General features: G+C 38.6%; 1 protein-coding gene across 4 annotated transcripts in view; it reads left to right on the top strand.

Moving 5' to 3' along the window:
- Positions 1–22,599, top strand: part of CDK13 (cyclin dependent kinase 13) — a 145,407-nt gene extending 122,808 nt beyond the window's left edge. Inside the window, exons 10-15 of one of the 4 annotated variants that reach the window (XM_030795674.1) lie at positions 6,281–6,397; positions 6,998–7,129; positions 13,346–13,393; positions 16,063–16,268; positions 18,475–18,744; positions 19,592–22,599. In XM_030795674.1, the coding sequence (XP_030651534.1) occupies positions 6,281–6,397; positions 6,998–7,129; positions 13,346–13,393; positions 16,063–16,268; positions 18,475–18,744; positions 19,592–20,442 (1,624 nt within the window). In that variant the 3' untranslated portion in view covers positions 20,443–22,599. Of the gene's footprint in view, positions 1–6,280; positions 6,398–6,997; positions 7,130–13,345; positions 13,394–16,062; positions 16,269–18,294; positions 18,745–19,591 lie in introns of all 4 variants that reach the window. The other 3 variants (XM_030795671.1, XM_030795675.1, XM_030795673.1) reach the window with 3 other exon arrangements.
- Positions 22,600–23,590: the final 991 nt, after the last annotated feature.

The raw sequence follows: 23,590 nt of genomic DNA, 5'->3' as shown, positions 1-23,590 counted from the left end.
GAAAAATGCTGCTTCACTGAATTGAACAGATCTTCCAAATGTAATGTTTTATATTATATAATTTGTACCACCACTGATCTCATCAGAAAAGCTTTACAGTATTTTGAAACTGTTAAGCTCACGGTGGAGGATACAAGTTTTCTAATATTCTAATTTCTCTAGAAAGTTCCAATTTTATAATTGACAATAAATACTGTTGTTTTCCTTCAAGTGACAAGCTGACTCTGTTCCTATTTGAGAAAATGTCTGGAAAATACCCAAGTTTGGATGACTGTAGTTTGTTAGTGGTCCATGAAAAAAGCAGCTGCCTCAGTTCGCAAGTCAAATCATTGCACAGGCACATCTTCTCAAGATAACTATCATATTTTGTTGTACAGTAGAAGTGCTTATGAGTATTTCCCATTTCATCGCAGAGAATATTAAAAAGATACATGCCAAATATCAGAATTAAATGCCATTAACAATTTGTACTGCTTCAACAAGTACATTCTTTTTTTGAGACAGAATCTCGTTCTGTCACCCAAGCTGGAGGGCAGTGGTATAATCTCAGCTCACTGCAACCTCTGCCTCCCGGGTTCAAGCAATTCTCGTGCCTCAGCCTCCCGAGTAGCTGGGACTACAGGTGCGTGCCACCACACCCGGCTAATTTTTGTATTTTTAGTAGAGACAGGGTTTTGCCATGTTGTTGGCCAGGTTGGTCTCGAACTCATGACTTCAGGTGATCCGCCCACCTTGGCTTCCCAAGTGCTGGAGTTACAGGCATGAACCACTGCACCTCACCTAACAAGTAGGTTCTTAAGTGAAACTGGTTTTCTCCCCACCCTGAAATTTGCATTATAATGAAGACTACATCCTGTTAATATAGTTTGTTGCCACTGAGTTGAATCATGTTAAGGTGCTGGTAGTTTTACCACTGGTTTTGTACCATTAGTGCAAATCAACACATGGAAAAAGGCAAATAATGGTTTAGTAATAGCTTTGACCTGCCAGACCTTGAAGTGTCTAGGGGACACTCAGTGGTCCTTGGACCCCACTTGTGAAAACTGTTGCTGTATATCAGTCTTACGTACAAATACTGATGTACAACATCTAACTTAACAAGTAGAAAATACAGCATTACACTGAAATAATAGTACTTTTATTAGGCTTGGATGGTAGTCTTCCTTTGAATATAATGATGAATATGTATTAGGAAATCTGTTGATATAATTCATATTAGTAGCCTGGGGAGAAAATGCAGATGATGATGGTTATAGAAGTTCTAAAAAATCAAAACTGATAAAACTAAAGCACTCTTAGAATATAAAAGCCACAAAAATTAAAACCCATAGTAGAGAGGAATAAATGAATGCTTCCTTAACAGGAAATATGTGTGAATTTGTATGTATATATGTGAGTATATTTCTGTTACGTGTTTTTCAAACCCAAAGGCATCATTCTTCCCAGGGCTAAACAATGAATGTGCTCCCATTAAAATCAGAAAATAAAGTTACCCAATATTGTGTACTGTCATTATCATTTTAACATTGTTTAGGAATTGCCACATAATGTAACATACCACAGTGATAAAGATACATTTGAAAAAAATATAGATGAATTATAACATGGGTTATATGATTTATATACCTGGAATACCTCAAAGAAACAACTGCTAAAACTGGTAGGAACCCTAGGATCTCAGATGGCTACTTATTATTAAATTTTTGTTTGCGGCCAGGAATGATGACTCACACCTGTAATCCTAGCACTTTGGGAGGCTGAGATGGGAGGATTGCTGGAGTCTAGGAGGTCAAGGTTGCACTGAGCCTTGTTTGCACCCCTGCACTCCAGCCTGGGTGACAGAGTGAGACCTTGTCTCAAAAAAAATAAATAAATAAAATTTCAAACCTTTCCTGTAATAAAGCTTTTCTTTGTTTATTTTTCTTTTCTTTTTTTTTTTTTTTGTATTTATTTATTTGAGACAGCCTCGCTCTGTTGCCAGGCTGGAGTGCAGTGGCGCAATCTTGGCTCACTGCAACCTCTGCCTCCCAGGTTCAAGTGACTCTCTTGCCTCAGCCTCCTGAGTAACTGGGACTACAGGCACGCGCCACCATACCCAGCTAATTTTTGTATTTTTAGTAGAGACGGGGTTTCACCATGTTGGCCAGGATGGCCTTGATATCTCGACCTTGTGATCTGCCCACCTCAGCCTCCCAAAGTGCTGGGATTACAGGTGTGAGCAACCCTGCTCGGCCTTTCTTTTTTTCTTTTTTTTTTTTTTTTAGATCAAGTCTTGCTGTCAGCCAGGCTGGAGTGCAGTGGCCTGATCTCAGCTCACTGCAACCTCCACCTCCCAGGTTCAAGTGATTCTCTGCCTCAGCCTCCCAAGTAGCTGGGATTACAGGTGTGCGCCACCATGCCCAGCTAATTTTTGTGTTTTTAATAGAGACGGGGTTTCCCTATCTTGCCGAGCCTAGTCTCAAACTCCTGGGCTCAAGCAATCCACCCGCCTCGGCCTTCCAAAGTGCTGTGATTAGAGGCGTGAGCCACCATGCCTGGCCAAGCTTTTCTAATTAATTGCTTAGAAAATATAATGGGCATGGGCCGGGCGCAGTGGCTCATGCCCATAATCCCAGCACTTTGGGAGGCCGAGGTGGGCGGATCACTAGGTCAGGAGATCGAGACCATCCTGGCTAACACGGTGAAACCCTGTCTCTACTAAAAATACAAAAAAATTAGCTGGGTGTGGTGGCAGGCACTTGTAGTCCCAGCTACTTGGGAGGCTGAGGCAGCAGGAGAATGGCAGGAACCTGGGAGGTGGAGCTTGCAGTGAGCCGAGATGGTGCCACTGCACTCCAGCCTGGGCGACAGAGCAAGACTCCATCTCAAAAAAAAAAAAAAAAAGAAAGAAAATATAATGGGCTAAAAACATGTTTAAGGCTCAATGGCTTGTGCCTGTAATCCCAATACTTTGATAGACTGAGGCAGGAGGATCACTTGAGGCTAGGAGTTTGAGGCCAGCCTGGGTCTCAAATTAGATGGATGTAGTGGCATATGCTTGTAGTCTCAGCTGGCGAGCTGAGGCAGAAGGATCATTTGAGACCAGGAGGTCGAGGCTTCAGGGAGCTATGATTGCACCACTGAACTCCAGCCTGGGTAAGCAGCGGAACCCTGTATCTATTAAAAAAAAAAAAAAAAAAATTTAAAAAACAAAAAGTCCATAAAGGAAATACACAAGATCTCACTGAAAATAAATAAATAGAAGCACTGACTATTTCTAAGATAGAAATATTAAGCATTGTAAAGGCAGTAGTTGGTTCTAAATCTATAAATTCAGAGTGGCGATTGAATCCTAGCAGGATTCTCTTGGAGTGTTATAGTATTGATTATAATTCATGTGTAATAAAATTTTGAGGAGAGTAAGTAAAGAGGTGGATAGGAGATTTGTCCTATCAGACTTTCAAGAAATATTAATAGCACAATATGGTATTGACACCAGAGTAGACTGATCGAATCACGATAGATTCCCAAAGTATATCTCAGATAATTGGGGATTTAGCATATACCTTAGTGTATGATGCATCTCAGTAGTAAATGGTATTGGAGTAGTTGACTGGCCACCAGGCACAGATTTTGTAAATGCAGTTATCAGTTGCTGTCATGTCTACCTCTCTAGTTTCTAGGAGCTTTCCTTGCATCGGTATGTGTATTCCATCGTGTATCCTGCTTTCAATTAGATAAATTCGGTACTCATATATCTTTCAACATCACATATGATAAAATAATTGAAATCCTTTAGGGTAATGAAACTGTTGTTTATTATAAGACTATTAATGGGCCAGATGCTAGCTCATTTAATTTTGTAGCTTTAAAATAAAATTAATCTTAAGTTTCCAAAAGAGGAGCAGATTCCTAAGCAATGTAATTTGACCGATGTCAGACAAGAGTCAAATCTAAAGCTTGCTTTTAAAGTCTGTCTTCATTATACGTAGGCAAAGTACCTTCTTAGAACTGTATTGTGGACTGGGTGCAGCGACCCATGCCTGTAATCCCAACACTTTAGGAGGCTGAGGTGGGAGGATCACTTGAAGCCAGGAGTTCAAGACCAGCCTGGGCAACATAGCAAAAACCTGTCTACAGACAAATCTACTGCAGTATTATCTAGACCCAGGTTATGCTTCCAGCTAAGCCTCCCTGAGCCCTGTATTCCACCTGCACTGATTTACATAGTGTTCCTCCCAAATGTCTATACTTTGCTACTTCCGTGCCTTTGCCTGAGTTCTCTCTTCTGGTAACATAATTTATCTTATTCCATTTCCCACCTGTCTATGGTTTACTTATCTTTGGAATTATAACCAAAATTCTTCACTCTTTCCCTAACTTGAGTAAGTTTTCTTGTATTTCTGCATATTGAAAGTATCTTTGCCTTCCTGGATTCCAGTATGCTTTATACTTCTATTATAGTGCACAACAGTCTGCCTTGGGTTGATTAATTGTGTTTACATGGTTACTTGGAAAAGTATACAAAAACAAATATAAAAGAGACCTGTAAACAACTAAAATACAGAGCAGGATGAAACAAATGTCAAACCAGTAGCATGCAAGGAGTAATTCTGAGTAGCAATGGGGAATACAGAAGACTTCTGTTAATTAGATTACTTTCGATCTGAATCTTGAGAAGTGAAAATAATTCAGCTATATAGAATTTAGGGAGAAGGAGCATTAGCATAGACATGAAGGAGTGGCCTGTGGGGAGAGATGCACTGGAAAATGAGACTAGGAAGGCAGATTGGGACCAGATCTAGAGAGCCCATGCTACAGGAGTTGGGCTTTCTTTTCAAGGAAGTAGGGTTGAGGAGGTTGTGAAAATTGGACTTTAAGACAAAAGAGAGTAGAACTGTATAAAGAATAAGTTCTTAGTATCTTTAAAGCTTGGGTTTATAAAAATGCTAAATATATTGAGACAAAAAAGTACATTTGAATGACATACAGCTTTAAAACCATAAAAGGTCTCCTATAAATATGTGTTTCTGAGGTATCATTCTAAAGCTCAGCTAAAAGAATGTCTGGCAACTTGAGCCATTACTTGTTCATATACATTTATACATGCATTTGTATTTACGTATGTTTGGAATATTTTTACTTTCAATCAGTGATACATCAACATTTTCTTTTTACATATGCACACCAGCTGACAATTTTATATATAATATTCATTTATCCTTGAAATTTGGTATACTAAAAATAAGTAGATTTAATCAAATTCTCATCTACCTATTTCTAAATCAGTTAGTTTTTAAATGTTTACCAGCTGGAGTTGCCTATTTGTTTATAGCATTTCTTCTACAAATTACCATAACAAGGATTTACTAGTTAATGCTAAAATAATGAGGATTTTCAAGATACAGATAAACGAGAGTAAAGCAGTTAAAATTTCTTTATGACTTAAGATCAGCAGCACTACTTAAATTGAAGAACTTTAATGTTTCAAGAGTGTTATGTTTAGGGTCCTTCCATTGATGGCAGTTAGCAGTAGTCTTTACACTACAGTTACCTTCTTGAGGTCATATAGGAATCTGTTTCTGCTGTTATTGTAGACTGCCTTATATTCATGGGAAGGAGGAGTGACAGGTAGCAAAAAAACAGAGGGACATATATTCAACTCTAGTTCCTTAATTTATTGGCATAAATTTTTTATGTTGGTTTTAAGGTGTAAGTCACCTATTTTGAGTGTCATGTTTTAAGATTTCATTTTGCAAATATGAAAGTCCTCTAAGAATTGGAATGCTTGGATTGTTAAAAGTATCCACTGAAAATAAATTAATTTCTTAAATAAGTAAATTGGGATGACTAAAATATTTAACGAGGGCCGGGCGTGGTGGCTCATGCCTGTAATTCCAGCATTTTGGGAGGCCTAAGCAGGTGGATCACTTGAGGACAGGGGTTCAAGACCAGCCTGGCCAACATGGGGAAATCTTGTCTCTACTAAAAATACAAAAACCACCTGGGCCGTGGTGGTGCATGCCTGTAATCCCAGCTACTCAGGAGGCTGAGGCAGGAGAATCACTTGAACCCAGGAGGCAGAGATTGCAGTGAGCTGAGATTGTGCCACTGTACTCCAGCCTGGGTGACAGAGTGAGACTCTGTCTCAAAAAAAAAAGAAATAATAAAATAACAAAACTTTTTATAGACCAAGACTTCAATTTTTGTATATTTAAAAATGAGTTGATGTTTTATATAACAGTTGTATGTATTCTTCATGTAGTTGATAGTGATGTACTTCCTTTTGTGTGTTGCTTAGCCGAATATGTGGGAGTCCATGTCCTGCAGTGTGGCCTGATGTAATCAAACTACCATATTTCAACACCATGAAACCAAAGAAGCAATATCGTCGAAAGTTAAGAGAAGAATTTGTTTTGTAAGAAGGGGATGTGTAAACATCCTTATTGCATGAATGTTTTAATTCTAGTGAATTATAAATGTTAGTCCATTCTCTAGTGATCTGAGGTAAACCTATAATTCTTCTAGGGCATTTAATTTTGAGTTCTGTTTGCTACATGCAGATTACCATTTTACCATTATTATGGAATCAGTGATTTGAGATTGTGTGTTTGATTTGGTGCTTACATGAAAGAACTTTAATAAGATCATTTAAATGTTACTGGAACAGCTTTCAAGTTACTTGAGCTCAAGTTTTCATTTTGCTTTAGAAAAAACTATACTGTTCAGTTCTTAATTTGTATAATAACAGCAAATTGCCCATGGAGTAACAATATATACTATTGTTTAGAAAGTGGTTACAAAAATTATGTAAAAATAATGAAATATTTATTCAAAGGAAAATTCGGATTTATTGAAGTAAAGTATTATGCACATATTAAAACGTTAGTATTTACAATTATTTTTAAATTATCTTAGTTTTAGTTTTAAAATTTAATTAAAAATAATTTAAGCTCCTAAAGAAACATAGACTTGTGTCTAAAGAACACATCTGACTTTCGTAATCCTCTCATGCTAGTATTCCTGCAGCTGCACTAGACTTATTTGATTACATGCTCGCCTTGGATCCTAGTAAGCGCTGCACTGCTGAACAGGCTCTTCAATGCGAGTTCCTCCGAGATGTGGAACCCTCAAAAATGCCTCCACCAGAGTGAGTGACTTTTTATCCTATTATTATTATATATTATTATTATATTTATTATATTAAAACACAGTTTTAATAACATTTATATATAATGATAAGATATTTCATGCCTGGTTATGAGAAAAGAAATATAATAAAGGAAAGATAAAACAGCAGTAATACACATAATTTGCACATCTGGGATAGAGATGCTTGCTTAATGTTTACCCATAGGGCTAGCAAAAACAGCTGCCTTCTAGCTAATTTTAGGTTTGATTGACCTCAAGATTTAATAATATATTTCAACTCTAAGAAAATATTACTGCTGCCGGGCGCGGTGGCTCATGCCAGTAATCCCAGCACTTTGGGAGGCTGAGGCAGGCGGATCATGAGGTCAGGAGTTTGAGACCAGCCTGGCCAACATGGCAAAACCCTGTCTCTACTAAAAATACAAAAATTAGCCAGACGTGGTGGCAGGTGCCTGTAATCCCAGCTACTTGGGAGGCTGAGGCAGGAGAATCGCTTGAACCCAGGAGGCGGAAGTTGCAGTGAGCCAAGATCGTGGCATTGCGCTCCAGCCTGGGTGACAAGAGCAAGACTCCATCTCAAAAAAAAAAAAAAAAAAAAGAAAATATTACTGCTGTTGCTATTCTAATACTACTTCTACTAAATACTTAACACTACTACTGGTACTGCTATAGCTATAATTTTGAGTGCCATGCTAAGCATTTTTCATTTATTACATTAATCTTTATAACCTTATAAGGTAGGTATTAGTATTATTATCATCACCACTTTACAGAGGAGGAAGCAGGCTCAGAGAGGTTAAGAAACTTGCCCAAGAATACAAATCTAGTAAAGGGTACAGCCAGCTCTCAAATTCACATTAGTCCAATAAGTAAGAGAGGTTCTGAAAATACTTTATAGCATAGTATACAATATAAATTGCTTATCATTGAATGAAAGAATATTAGTATCAGAAGCCTGTATAGAAAGAATTATTGTCTGATGGGGGAAATATACAGAGTTTGGGAGTCAAAATAGCTGGCTTCTCTTGAACCTGTACCTTCAAATGGCTCCTGTTATTTCTCTAGAATTGATTTGGGGAGTGGGGGGAAGGAAAAACAGTTCATTTGCATTCCTTGACAGGATCTAGAAACCTTGTAGGTATTTTCTTAGTAATTTTTTTTTTTTTTTGTCTTGAGACAAAGTCTCACTCTGTCTCCCAGGCTGGGGTGCAGTGGCACGATCTCAGCTCACTGCAACCTCTGCCTCTCAGGTTCAAGTGATTCTCCTGCCTCAGCCTCCCGAGTAGCTGGGATTACAGGCATGGCACCACCACATCTGGCTAATTTTTGTATTTTTAGTAGAGATGGGGTTTCACCATGTTGGCCAGGCTGGTCTCGAACTCCTGACCTCAGGTGATCCACCCACCTTGGCCTCCTAAACTGCTAGGATTACAGATGTGAGCCACCACACCCAGCCTTTTCTTAATAATTTTTAAAATGATAAGGAGCATCATTAAAAGCAAGCCTATTATCTATAATAATAAAATGTTTCCATGTAATAAAAATAGCATATTTTAAATGAACAGACATGGGCTCTGGAGTTCAAATCCTGGTTCTTCTACTTACCAGTTAGATAGTGCTTATTATATTTCTATGAGGCTGTCATATTCAGCTTCAGTAAGCTTTTATTGAGCTGTACATGGTTGGCCTTTATGGGATGATTTGAGAGCCAAAAAGGATCTATTATCTGACATCATGAGGGACTTGAATTTTTCACTGTTGAATTAATTGTTTCATGTTTGCTTTTTTCTTAGTGTATCTCAGTAATCTTAAAACTTGGGCTCAGTACCCCTTCAAATAACATTTTTTAAACTTCTGATTTGGAAAAATTTCAACTCTACAGAAAAATAGGAAGAATAGTACAAAGAGTATTCATGTATATCCTTTATCTAGATTCAACAGTTACTAATAGATGGACACATTTGCTTTATCACTCTCTACCTTTTTCCTGAACTAGTTGGATATCATGTTGTGGAGGTGACACTTATAAATATGTAATCATATCTGTAAGAACTAGGACTTTATTCTACATGCATACCATATAAAGCATATGAAATTTAACATGAGAATATTTAATGGTCAATCAATATTCAGATTTCCCCAGTTGACCCAATAATTTCCTTTATAGGCTTTTTTTTAAGATAAAGAATTTTTCAAAGTTCAGCATTCTATTTATTTGTTATGTCCTTTTCATCTTTAATCACTCCCTAGGGAAGAGATCTTCTGACATTTAACATTTTTTAAAATTCCACGCTAGCTGTTTGGTAAAATATTTCACAATTTGGATTTGATTGCTTTCTTTTTATCAGAATTAGATTAAGAGTTTGGGGGGGCAAGAATATAATGTTGGTGGTGATCCTGCTCTGTGATAATTATGTTCAAGAGAACATAATGTTACTTTGTACCATTATTATTGGTAATGATAACTTTGACCAAGAGATGTAACCACTGTACTTAAAAATGTCAACATAGTAAATGCTGACATTTTTAAGTAGAGCAGTTACATCACTCTTGTAAATATATCAAGTGGAAAGCAACTATCATAGCATTTTGATATCCACCACCAATAGTCAATGTTGAGCAGTTGTACATTGTTCCATTTTCATCTTGAACTTATGTTACTCCTGTAGGCTTTTATTCTAATGTAAAATATTTATGCTAGAAAGTATTTTATTGATTACTGTATTATATATTTTAAAAAACAAATATATGTATGTAAATGGAAATTAAATTTCACATTTCCTGTGACTAAAAGCTCTCTTCTTGATTAAATTGTCATTGCAAATATCAGTAATGAATATTTCCTTATTTATTTATTATTTATTGACAGAGTTTTACTCTTGTTGCCTCAGCCTGCCGAGTACCTGGGATTACAGGCATGCACTACCACGCCCGGCTAATTTTGTATTTTTAGTAGAGGCAGGGTTTCTCCATGTTGGTCAGGCTGGTCTTGAACTCCGGACCTCAGGTGATCCACCCTTCTTGGCCTCCCAAAGTGTTGGGATTACAGGCGTGAGCCACCGCGCCTAGCCCGAGTATTTCCATTTCAAATAAAGAAAAAATTAGTAAATTTTGTTGGAAGTACAACCTAATGAAAGAGAGGGCTGAGATTTTTTTCCCAAGTAGTTTGCATATCTGTTGATTAATATTGCTTATTCTAGAATGAGACATATTTCCATATGAATTCCAATTTTATTTTTTAGTTTTATAAGTATGCTTGTAAATTAGCATTTGAGAATGTAAGGAGTTTTGTCATAGTTATATCACTGAGTTCTTGGAACTCCTTCAACGTTATGTGTGAAAAGTCTTTCATCAAAAATGATTTTAGGCTGGGCGCAGTGGCTCACGCCTGTAATCCCAGCACTTTGAGAGGCCAAGGCGGGTGGATCCCTTGAGCCCATGAATTTGAGACCAACCTGGGCAACATGGTAAAATCCTATCTCTACTAAAGATACAAAAAAATTAGCCAGGTGTGGTGGCACATGCCTGTAATCCCAGCTACTCCAGAGGCTGAGGCATGAGAATCGCTTGAGCTTGGGAAATGGAGGCTGCAGTGAGCCGAGATCGCACCACTGTGCTCCAGCTTGGGCAACAGAGTGAGACTCTGTCCCCCCAAAAAAAAAAAAAAAAGATTCTAATGACCTTCCAGGTGTTAAGATTCTTTCTCCTTCAGTTTTTTGGATAGTAAAGAATTGGAGGCTGGGCATGGTGACTCATGCCTGTAATCCCAGCATTTTGGGAACCAAGGCAGGAGGATTGCTTGAGGCCAGGAGTTTGAGACCTACCTGGGTAACATAAGGAGACCCTGTCTTTACCAAAAAAAAAGATGAGGAATTAGAGATCACATGATCTAAAGAAGGATTTCTTATCTAGTAATTATTTGCCTTTGCAGTTGTCTTACCAATGCTTATGAAATGACATTTTCTAGTACTTGTTACTTTTTCTTTTCACAGCACGTTTAATCCAGTATACCTAGAAAAGATTAGGAAATCAGCATGTAATATCAGTGCTACTTTGCCAATCCATTTTTAAAATTGTTTCTTAATTGTGTTTTTTAAGTATTTTGCCAAAACCTTGGAACTATAGGTTTATCCCACTCAATTTATGGGAAATGCCTACCTTATAATCTAATCATAAACTATCCTTATTGTAAAGCAAATCACCTAAATCAGACTTAATTTTATCAGAACATATCTGACTGCATTTTTTCATTAAAAACAAATATGTTAAAAACACATTCGAGGAACATTCTGTAAGCTATCTGTAACAAATTATGGAATGAATCCTGTTGGATACATTACTAAAGCAGTCAAGTAAAGATTATCAGATTGATCCAGTATTTAAATAAAAACATTTTATAAACAATATAATACAATATCTCTCACTATTTTGCAATGTGATGTAATGAGTAGTTAAAATTATACATTACTTATGAGGTAAGGACTATGAAGAAATACATGGTATTCCTTTAGAAAGTTGGAAGGTGTATCAAACTCTTCTGATCAATTTTTTAGGAATAATCAAATGAGAGAATGGGGTATTTAAAAATCGGAAATAGGCCAGGCACAGTGGCGGTGGCTCATGCCTATAATTCCAGCACTTTGGGAAGCCGAGGCAGACAGATCACTTGAGGCCAGGAGTTCAAGACCAGCCTGGCCAACATGGTGAAACCCTGTCTCTAGTAAAAATACAAAAATTAGGCCGGGCGCAGTGGCTCATACCTGTAATCCCAGCACTTTGGGAGGCTGAGGCGGGCAGATCACGAGATCGAGACCATCCTGGCCAACATGGTGAAACCCCATCTCTACTAAAAATACAAAATTAGCAGGGTATGGTGGCACATGCCTGTAATCCCAACTACTTGAGAGGCTGAGGTACAAGAATTGCTTGAACCCGGGTGGCAGAGGTTGCAATGAGCTGAGATCACACCATTGCACTCCACCCTGGGTGACAAGAGTGAAACTCTGTCTCAAAAACAAACAAAAAAGTTAGAAATAACTCCATTAATTATATTAGATGCCCTGTCAAAGTATATATAGCTAGAAAGTGAATTAGACTAGCTGCCAGCCTGTAAGCTTTAACAGCAAGTAAAAAGCTTTAAGCCATTTATAAGACAAAATATCAGTTGCCATTAGAATAAATATTGCACAATAATGATTTGATGGAAATAGTTGTAAACTATTAATTAAATGATCAGCGATATCAAACATGAATTAATACATTGCCTATTTTGTAAGAGGCACTGCTGAAGAGCTTGCACATGTTAACATACAGTACTACCCCGTGAGGTAGATAGTATTGTTAATCCCATTTTTAAAGACAAGGAAAATGAGGCACAGAGGTCCAGTTATTTGCCTAAGACACATCAAGTAAGTGACTGAGCTGGCATTTGAACCTTCAAGAAAGCAAATAAAAGTTTGGTTATCTGGAAAACATTCCTGATCCATCTGAAAGTGTCGGCATCAGTAACCTGTACTATTTTAGCTATTTCTTGGGTAAAGTTTCTTTCCTAGAGATGAGTGTTAAGATCATCCATAAAGAATCTCTTACTTTTAAGGGGGCCAGGTACGGTAGCTCATGCCTGTAATCCCAGCACTTTGGGAGGCCAAGGCTGGCAGATCACCTGAGGTCAGGAGTTCAAGACCAGCCTGGTCAACATGGGGAAATCCCATCTCTACTAAAAATACAAAAATTAGCCAGGCATGGTGGCGTGTGCCTGTAATTCCAGCTACTGGGGAGGCTGAGGCAGGAGAATTGCTTGAACCTGGGAGGCGAAGGTTGCAGTGAGCCGGGATAGCACCACTGCACTCCAGCCTGGGTGACAGAGCAAGAGAGCAAGATTCCATCTCAAAAAAAAAGGAAAGAAAATAATCTCTTACTTTTAAATTGTGGGAGGGAACAAAAGCCCTTTTTAATGGATTACTTTGCTTTGCTCTCATGGGGCTGTCCTTCAAGAGCAATGCATTCCCTGAGCTTCAGGATAGAAAGGTGGAATCACTCCAGTTACCCCACTCTGCAGTACTACAGTATATCTGAATTTAAGGTATCCCAACAGAGACTGAGGCCCATATCATATCATACACACACTTAGAAAGGAAATTCTTTGGCGGGTTTATGATGCCTGAAAGCTTCCCAATATCGATATTTCAAATTGTCCCTTTGTTTGTTACTCCAGGAGGTTTTTACACGCTGAGGCAATGCATCATAGTAAGATGGCTGAGAGGTATGCCTTTGTTTTGTTTTTGGACCTCAGGTGCATAGACTTGGTTTAATCATAATCCTTGTGTTACTCATCATTGGTCCATGCATGGCTCTCTTTTATTTATTTTAGTTACTTTAGTTATTTTAAATAAGCAGCCATGAACCTACCAGACAAAAGCTAAAATGCTGAAAATAACATACTTTAATCATATTACCCCTACCCCCACCAACCTATCCCCTTGCCTTCCTCCACCTGAGGTAACCATCATCCCTGTTTTCTTTTGTATATACTTTTTGTTGCCATCTATATGTACTCATAAAAGGTTATATTTTAAAATTTTAATTGTTAATTTTATAAAAGCACGTCATGCTGTTTGTAATATTTTGGGAATGACTTTTTAAACTAATATTGCTAAGATTCAACCATATTATTGCATCTGCCTTTATTTTATAACATGAGTAATTGTGAAAGAGGAGATGTAAAAGAAGAACTTGCTTAAACAAGCAGGCCATCCTCAAAGCTCAGTCTTAGGAAAGCAGACATATGGATATGGAAATTCCTTTAAAAAAATTCCAGGTATACTCTCTTGGAGAGTCTTCATGTACCTCCTAGAGGTAAACAGATCCAGGTTGAGGACTATAGGTATATATTACCAGGTGGGGTTGCTTAAGGGAATTTGTAGATATTCTGGGCAAGTTTATTCACCTTTCTAAGCCTCAAGTTTCTCATCTTTAGAATAGATACAACAGTAACGTTCCATTAAATACTTTATTAGGGTAAGAAGAAAGCATTTATAAACCAAATATTTGTGTCTTTAAGCAAAAGTTATTCTCTAGTGTTATCAGTTGTATGAAGTTACTTTAAGATAGAATTGACTAGTTGGGCAGTTTTGGTAGTTGTTATTCACAACTCTGTTGATAAATGATGAGCCACCCTATGCCAGTATTACCTATTTTGAAAACTCGTCTATAGCATCAGTTTAATTCTAGAGCATTTGGATAGACAAGCAAGTTAGTAAAAAGTAAGCTTTTACTGTAAAGTTCTTCACAAATGTTATGTTCTAGCCTTACTCTTTTTTTTTTTTTTTTTTTTTTGAAATAGGGTCTGGCTCTGTCACCCAGGCCGGAGTGCAGTGGCATGATCTTGGCTCTCTGCAGCCTCTGCCTCCCGGGCTGAAGCCATCCTCCCACCTCACCATCCCAAGTAGCTGGGACTACAGACACGTGCCACCACGACTGGCTAATTTTTTTGTAGAGACAGGGTTTCACCATGTTGCCCACGCTGGTGAACTACTGAGCTCAAGTGATCCACCACCCACCTTAGCCTCCCAAACTGCCGGGATTACAGGCATGAGCCACTGCGCCTGGCCCTTTACTACTTCTTTATCCCATATCTGGTTTCTGCAAATGGCATGTTTTTCTTTTTTGTGTGACAGGGCCTGGCTCTGTTGCCTAGGCTGGAGTGCAGTTACATGATCTCAGCTCACTGCAACCACCACCACCTGGGCTCAAGCTATTCTTCCACTTCAGCCTCCCAAGTAGCTGGGACTGCAGGTGCACAACACCATGCCCAACTAATTTTTGTATTTTTGGCAAAGACGGGGTTTTGCCATGTTGCCCAGGCTGGTCTTGAACTCCTGGGCTCAAGCAATCCTCCCATCTTGGCCTCCCTAAGCACTGGGATTATAGGCGTGAGCCACTGTGCCTGGTTGGAAATGGCATATTTTTCTGCCTTCTTTTTCATGTCTTATTCAGTGTTATGATGTACTATCATAAGAACTGACTTTGAAAGGTTGCACCAACAGCAATAGTGGTTTTTTTTTTTTTTTTTGAGACGGAGTCTTGCTGTGTCACCCAGGCTGGAGTGCAGTGGCACGATCTTGGCTCACTGCAAGCTCCACCTCCCGGGTTCACGCCATTCTCCTGCCTCAGCCTCCTGAGTAGCTGGGACTACAGGTGCCCGCCACCACGCCCGGCTAATTTTTTGTATTTTTAGTAGAGACGGGGTTTCACCATGTTAGCCAGGATGGTCTCAAACTCCTGACCTCATGATCTGCCGGCTTCGGCCTCCCAAAGTGCTAGGATTACAGGCTTGAGCCACCGCGCCCAGCCTTTTTTTTTTTTTTTTGAGACAGAGTTTCGGTCTTGTCACTCAGGCTGGAGTACAGTGGCACAATCTTGGCTCACTGCAACCTCCACCTTCTGGGTTCAAGCAATTCTCCTGCCTCAGACTCCTGAGTAGCTGGGATTACAGGTGCCTGCCACCATGCCTGGCTAATTTTTGTATTTTTAGTAGAGACGGGGTTTTGCCATGTTGGCCAGGCTGATCTCGAACTCCTGACCTCAGATGATCCACCTGTGTTGGCCTCCCAAAGTGCTGGCATTACAGGCATGCCCGGCATAGTAGCCTATTTTTATGAATATATATTCTTCCTTCATAATTTTGATAAATGATTATTTATTGATTATTCAAAAGCCAAAGAAAAATAGCTTATCTGTAAAGACAAAGCAAGCCCTGAAGGAAGTGGGACAATAAGGATGATTTTTATTGGAAGAGTTTTACAGAGCCATTCTATGAAGTCTTCAAGAACTATTTGGGGTGGGGGCATAACTTTGGTGCTACATAGTAACTGTAGCATTTTTTGTTAAGAAATCCCATTTACAATTTAATTCCTTTTTTTTTTTTTTCAGTCTTCCTTTATGGCAAGATTGTCATGAGTTATGGAGTAAAAAGCGAAGAAGACAGAAGCAGATGGGCATGACTGATGATGTTTCCACAATTAAAGCCCCCAGGAAGGACTTGTCTCTGGGCTTGGATGACAGCAGAACCAACACACCCCAGGGTGTGCTGCCATCTTCACAGCTGAAATCTCAGGGCAACTCAAATGTGGCACCTGGTCAGTAATGCTTCCATGGGTTGGTTTTCTTCACATTGTTTTGCAGTTAATGCTGATCATATTGCTGTAGTGTTAAAGCATCTTGTAGCTAACAATGAAAATTAACATTTATTCACTAAACTAGACATTTCTTTGTGCCAGTACAGAAGTTTCATTGCTATTGGCACCACAATTTTAAGTAATCTTAAGGGTAACTTATAAAGAAGCATCAAATTACCTGACTGGCAAGCCCTCGGATTTCTGTATTTCCTTTTTACTCTTAGTGCAGGAGTCAGTAGGTCTTTTACTGACACTACTCTCAGTGAGGCTCAGCATTCAATGTCTATAGATGCTTAAGCAGTAGGAAGAAAGGTATAAGAAGACAGCCAAACATCATAATGAGAGCTCTTTCAAACCATTTATAGCGTCCTCATGTCACTCCTAATGTTATAATTTCTGTGGTTATATTAAAGAGTCTTAAAGATTGGGGCCAGGCATGCTGGCTCACGCCTGTAATCCTAGCACTTTGGTAGGCCAAGGTGGATGGATCACCTGAGATCAGGAGTTCGAGACCAGCCTGGCCAACATCACGAAACCCTGTCTCTATTAAAAATACAAAAATTAGCTAGGTGTGGTGGCACACACCTGTAATCCCAGCTACTTGGATGCTGAGGAAGAAGAATCGCTTGAACCCAGGAGGTGGAGGTTGCAGTGAGCCAAGATTGCACCACTGCACTCCAGCCTGCACGACAGGAGTGAGACTCCATCTCAAAATACATGTGTGTGAGTGTGTGTGTGTGTGTGTGTGTGTATCCGATATTTGTGCCCAAAATAACTTAAAATATGAGAAGGGAAGGCCAGGCATGGTGGCTCACGTCTGTAATCCCAGCTCTTTGGGAGGCCACAATGGGCAGACCACTTGAGCCCATGAGTTCGAGACCAGCCTAGATAACTTCCTGAAACTCTGTCTCTACTAAAAATACAAAAAAAAATCAGCCACTGTGGCCTGGGTGATAAAGTGAGACCCTGTCTTAAAAAATCAAAAGAGAAAAGAGAAAAATCAGTATTATGATTAAGAAGTGAGAATTCCAGGCTGGGCATGGTGGCTCATGCCTGTAATCCCAGCACTTTGGGAGGCCAAGGCGGGTGGATCACGAGGTCAGGAGGTCGAGACCATCCTGGCTAACATGGTGAAAACCTCATCTCTACTAAAAATACAAAAAATTAGCCAGGCGAGGTGGCGGGCGCCTGTGGTCCCAGCTACTCGGGAGGCTGAGGCAGGAGAATGGCATGAACCCCGGGGGCGGAGCCTGCAGTGAGCCGAGATCACACCACTGCACTCCAGCCTGGGCGACAGCGAGACTCAGTTTCAAAAAAAAAAAAAAGGTAATTTGAAGAAAAACACAGGCATTTTATCAGAATCTGCAAAACGTCATAGTTTCAATATAGTGCAAAGATAACCTTAGATTTTGCATAATAAACTTTATTTTAGAGAAAGTACGATGTAGTTAAGAGCTCAGATTATGGAATCAGAATATTGGATTCAGATCTCACCTCTGCCACTTACAGAATATTTGACCTTGGGCAAGTTGCTTGGTCTCTTTCGGTGTCAGTTTCTTCTCAGTAAAAGGAGGCTAACAGTAGAGTCTGCCTTGTAAGGTTGTTGTAAGGAATAAAGGATATTAAATTCTTAGAAGGTATGTGACACTCCCTTAGCTGTCATCATTATCATTATTCATTTCCCATTCACAGTGTGCTGTTTCCTGGTTAAATCTGTAACATGAGTTTTTAGTAGTGGTCTTGATTTTCCTTTTGAAGTTATTTACCCCTAAAGATTTATTCAAAATTGACTGCAGTTCTTTTTATGTACAGGTACATTTTAAATGTACATGATATTTAACTAGACTTGAGGTTTTCTTTTTACAGTATTTCTTAAATACTCTCCATCAAATATACATTTTCGTATGGTACTACAGAGCCATTTTGGTGTGGGGGTGGGAGGAGCTGTGAATTATGACAGTTCTAATTAATATAATTTTGTCTTTAGTAAAAACAGGCCCTGGACAGCACTTAAACCACAGTGAATTGGCAATTCTACTAAACCTACTACAATCTAAAACAAGTGTTAATATGGCTGATTTTGTCCAAGTGTTGAACATTAAGGTAAACTCTGAGACTCAACAGCAGCTAAATAAAATAAACCTTCCTGCTGGAATTTTGGCAACAGGTGAAAAACAGACAGATCCATCAACACCACAACAGGAGTCTTCGAAACCTTTGGGAGGAATTCAGCCTTCTCAGACCATCCAGCCTAAAGTGGAGACTGATGCTGCCCAGGCGGCTGTGCAGAGTGCATTTGCAGTTCTGTTGACTCAGTTAATAAAGGCTCAACAGTCAAAGCAGAAAGATGTGCTACTAGAAGAGAGGGAAAATGGATCGGGACATGAAGCGTCATTACAACTCAGGCCACCTCCAGAACCTAGCACTCCGGTGTCGGGTAAGTGTGCAGATACCAGACCACTAACATGGCTGCATTACATTGTCTACTCAGTGTTGCTGACTATATATAATGTGTATAGTTCAGTGACATTGCCAAAAGATGTCCTGAAAAATCTCAGGTTACTGGCAATAGGTTGGTTTTTCAGTCTGTTTACTTCCAGGAATGGATTCTTTAACAAATTATCCATGTGAGATATAACTCATTATGAATGGTAAAGATATTTCTAAGGTAAACCTATGGTTAAGAAATAATATTTAACTCCAAATACAAAAGGATGCTTGACTAAGGCATAATTTATGTATACAGTAGCTTGTGTTCCTCAAGCAATGAAGTGTATGTGAATTATGCTGGGTGCAGTGGCTCATACCTGTAATCCCAGCACTATGAGAAGCTGAAGTGGGAAGATTGCCTGAACCCAGGAATTCGATACCTATCTGTGCAACATAGTGAGACCCTATCTCTAAAAAAATTTTTTTTAATTAACTGGGTGTGGTAGCACATGCCTATGGTTCCAGCTACTTGGAAGGCTGAGGTGGGTGGATCACTTGAGCCTAGGAGGTCAAGGCTGCAGTGAGCTGTCATCACTCCACTGCACTCCAGTCTGGGTGACAGAGCGAGACCGTGTCACAAAAAAAAATTTTTTTTTTTTTTAAAGAGAAGCCATATACAGTAAAATTTACCAGTTACCGTAGTACTTGTAAACTTTTTGCTTTTTTCATTTAACATTTTGCCAGAGATGGAACTTCTAATCATCTTTAGGACTACCTACAGGAAACACTGAGTATTTTGAATATTTAGTTTTCCATGGTAACTTTTGACCTTGTTTTTGCTCTGTTTCACTTAGGACAAGATGACCTCATCCAGCATCAAGATATGAGGATCTTGGAGCTAACGCCAGAACCAGACCGGCCTCGAATTCTGCCTCCTGACCAACGACCTCCCGAGCCTCCTGAACCACCACCAGTCACTGAGGAAGATCTAGATTATCGGACAGAAAACCAGCATGTACCCACCACCAGTTCTTCATTAACTGACCCTCATGCCGGAGTGAAGGCAGCCCTGTTACAGCTGCTTGCTCAGCATCAGCCCCAGGATGACCCCAAAAGAGAAGGTGGGATTGATTATCAAGCAGGAGACACTTACGTGTCCACTTCAGACTACAAGGACAACTTTGGATCCTCCTCTTTCTCTTCTGCTCCTTACGTTAGCAATGATGGTCTAGGAAGCAGTTCTGCTCCACCACTAGAACGACGTAGTTTCATTGGAAATTCAGATATTCAGTCTTTGGATAACTACAGTACTGCTTCATCTCATTCTGGTGGTCCACCTCAGCCTTCTGCCTTTTCTGAGTCATTTCCCAGTTCAGTAGCTGGATATGGAGACATTTACCTCAATGCTGGTCCCATGTTGTTTAGTGGAGACAAGGACCATAGATTTGAATATAGCCATGGTCCTATTGCAGTCCTGGCAAACAGCAGTGACCCTTCCACGGGGCCAGAGAGTACTCATCCTTTGCCAGCAAAGATGCACAACTATAACTATGGTGGTAACTTACAGGAAAATCCGAGTGGCCCCAGCCTCATGCATGGACAGACCTGGACTTCTCCTGCCCAAGGACCTGGATATTCACAAGGATACAGGGGACATATTAGCACATCAACTGGCAGAGGCAGAGGCAGAGGGTTACCATACTGAGTATCTGTTTTTCCTCAGGCACATCATTTTTATCTGGAAAGACTTTTCTAGCTGCAGTTTAAGGCAGCAATCCAAGAGACTTGAATAATAATAATTCAACAACAGCTTTATTTTTATGTGGAGAAGGGTCTTGCATACAATAGTTTAAAAAAGACAAAAAAAAACCTTTGCTTACATTCATGCTGTTCTAAAAACTAGATCTATCGATTGTACATCTTCACAAATTCTAGTTAACAATTTTATTTTGTATTCTTGCAGTTTTAAGTGGATGCTAATTTTAGGGACATAAGCCTTTTATGGCCCTCTTGCAGATCTTCTGAACTATGCACATTTGTGCTTTTTTTGTAAGTTTGGACCAACTTTTATGTAACAAACAGCCCCTTCCCACCTCCAGTTTTACAACAATCAGAAAGGGCACTGATTTATTTGGTATTTTTCTTTTTACAAAGCTACCTTTAGTCAAAGGTCACTGTCAGTCTTTGCACCTGCTTTCAGTGTTATTGTGAAAGGTGTACTTTGTGCTCATTTCAGAAAATAAAACACAACCTTTCTCTTGATGCAACAGTTTTATAAAAAATATGGTCAACGTTATTTTTGTTTTGTTTTGCAGATTATCATAGCCTAGCAAAATGCATTTAAATGAAATAGTGGGTTTTATATGAAAACTATGGGTGGGGTGGGGAGGGAAAGTAAGTGCCTTAACAGGTAAGCTTAAGGTCTGAAAAAAATAGTTAACTTTTACCCCCATTTGTCTTTTAAAGGGAATCAATGCATTAAAAAGTCAAGAAACTCAAGTTTTCAGGGGCTGCCTATTCAGTTCCTGTTAGGTCCATTCCCTCTGCCTGTCACACTTTCTCCTTTTCTGCCTGTCCTTGGGCTGTGTTACCTTTCACTACCACCTTCTCTTGATAGGGGAGTGAGAGCAAAGAAAGGGAGTAGAACTGCAATCAGTACATATTGTTTGAGAAGTTCTAAAAAGTTTTGTCATTTAAATGGTTGAAAGTAATAGCTCCAGGGGAATTTTAGAGTACCATTTTCTTTCAGGCTGCCATATTATCCCTGTTTCCATTTGCCATGGATAATTGGAGGGCCATAGTATAGAAGCAAGAGTTAATAACAGAACTTGCATAAATGTGTTAAAGTTCATGGGGGAGGGGTGGCAAATACCATATTTTAAGTTATGCAATTGCCCTTTTAAGAAAGTCAATTCTATTCACTTGTTAACTAGAAACATTGCCTAGATTGAATTTATTGAAGCAAAAAGAAAAGGCAATGAGAGAGAACTTTTATCTTCCTTCCTGTCACCTTCTATAAAGTTGATTATGACTTCTGCCAGACTTAGAGCAACAACTTTAGTTCATTTTAACATTTTTTTTTTTAATGAAGAGCATCAAAGAATGGAGTAGTCCTTACTTAAACTGTAATGGTGTCAAGTCTCACTGTGTGCACACTCTCACACATACACACACAATTATAATAATTCTAGAAAGGAACCAAAGGTAAATAACCAGTGTTTCCATTATCACTAAATGGAAAAATTGACTGGAAGTTAGAGTTGTGCCAATTAATCATTTTGTTCATTAACTGTTCTGGTAACTTACTTTTTTTTATTGGAATCTTAAATTGGAACAACTGTTACAGAATGTATATTGCTCCAGTTCTAAAGCCAGTTAACCCTGTGCCCTCTAACTTATGAACCTTCATTTCAAAACAGTATGTGGGAAGCACTGTAGTTTGATAACAGTAAAATTATTTTAAAGAGGATAATTTACCATTTTACTACTATAAAATAAGTTGGTATCAGTTGACCATTTTATTTTTTGATGGACTTTTTTTGTTGGGAGAAAGAAATGAATGGAAGAAAAAAATATTTTGCTTTTATTTGAATATTGATTACTAACAACTTATAAACTACATTGCAGGAAATGAAGAAATATTTTGAAATTAGCAAAATAACAACAGTATTCAAGTATCTGAAATTTTAATATGGTGAGTCTTAGAGCTTTAGACTTTCCTATAAGTGACAATATCTAAGTTATTCTTAATAGTCACACTTGATAATTCTGCTGACCATAAGCAGCTAACCTACAGTTGAAGATATTTATGTGACATGAATAGCCTGTGTTTTAAAAATTAAATATTTTATATAAAATTGAACTGTGTTTGGATAGTTTTTCTAATCAAACATTTCAGTTACATATTTATTTTGGGAGAGTGGCTGGGAGGACAGGGAAATTGTTGCTTTGAAATTGAAAATTTGAACTAGAACCTCTAATATTATCCTAAGACAGCATTGCTTGTGAGACATACCAGTCTTTTATATATCACTTAGAAGAAAAAATGTTGCCGATTAAACCACAATACAATGCTAAGACATTATCAATTGTAAGCTGCATCCCAGATTCAGACATATTATATGAAAATATTTGTCTTATAATTGATGAAATATAGTAAAAAATTTTAATGCTTCCCTCCATAGCATTTAATATTTTAATTCAGTGAATTTGGATTAATAGAACAAAGTTGGGAAATCACTAGTTCTTTAGGTTATAACAGCAGTCATCGCTGAAAATTTGAGTGAAATCTAAAGAACACAAAATATTGCTTAAATTTTTTGGAAAAAAGCAGGTGAGTCAGATTGCAAGTTAAGAAGACAAAAATATAGAAGATTTGACCTGCCAAAGAAGAAAGTATTTATCTTCTCCCACGTGAAATTCCCTTTTGTATTTACTGACACAGTAGGTTTTTCTGCATGCAACTCAGTATGTTTCCCACGTCTTCATTATTTGTTGGAGAGTTGCAAGTCATTTGTGAAACCTTAAAATGCTAATTTTAAGGAGTTGTCATTTGTGGAATGTGAAATAAGGTAATAATTCTAGCTGTGATTCAGAGCTTTATTCTGTCAGCAAATACAGTCAGTGCCTACAACATGCCAGGTACTCATCTAGTCCTTGGGGTACATCAATAAACATCAACAGTGTTAAATCATACTTCCAGTGTGCTGACAGTGAGCAAGATTTTTTAAATGTCTGGAGAAGCTAGTGGTATTTACTACCCTCAGCTGTATCTAAATTGCGCTTAAGCGAATGTAGGGCATGAAAATTTGAGTATCTTTTTGAAATTTTAAATTGAAATTTGGATAGAGATG

The sequence above is a fragment of the Nomascus leucogenys genome, chromosome 17, assembly GCF_006542625.1.
Source record: "Nomascus leucogenys isolate Asia chromosome 17, Asia_NLE_v1, whole genome shotgun sequence".
In the NCBI taxonomy this organism is placed as follows: Eukaryota; Metazoa; Chordata; class Mammalia; order Primates; family Hylobatidae; genus Nomascus; species Nomascus leucogenys.
This window is presented reverse-complemented; position numbering and strand designations above follow the sequence as displayed.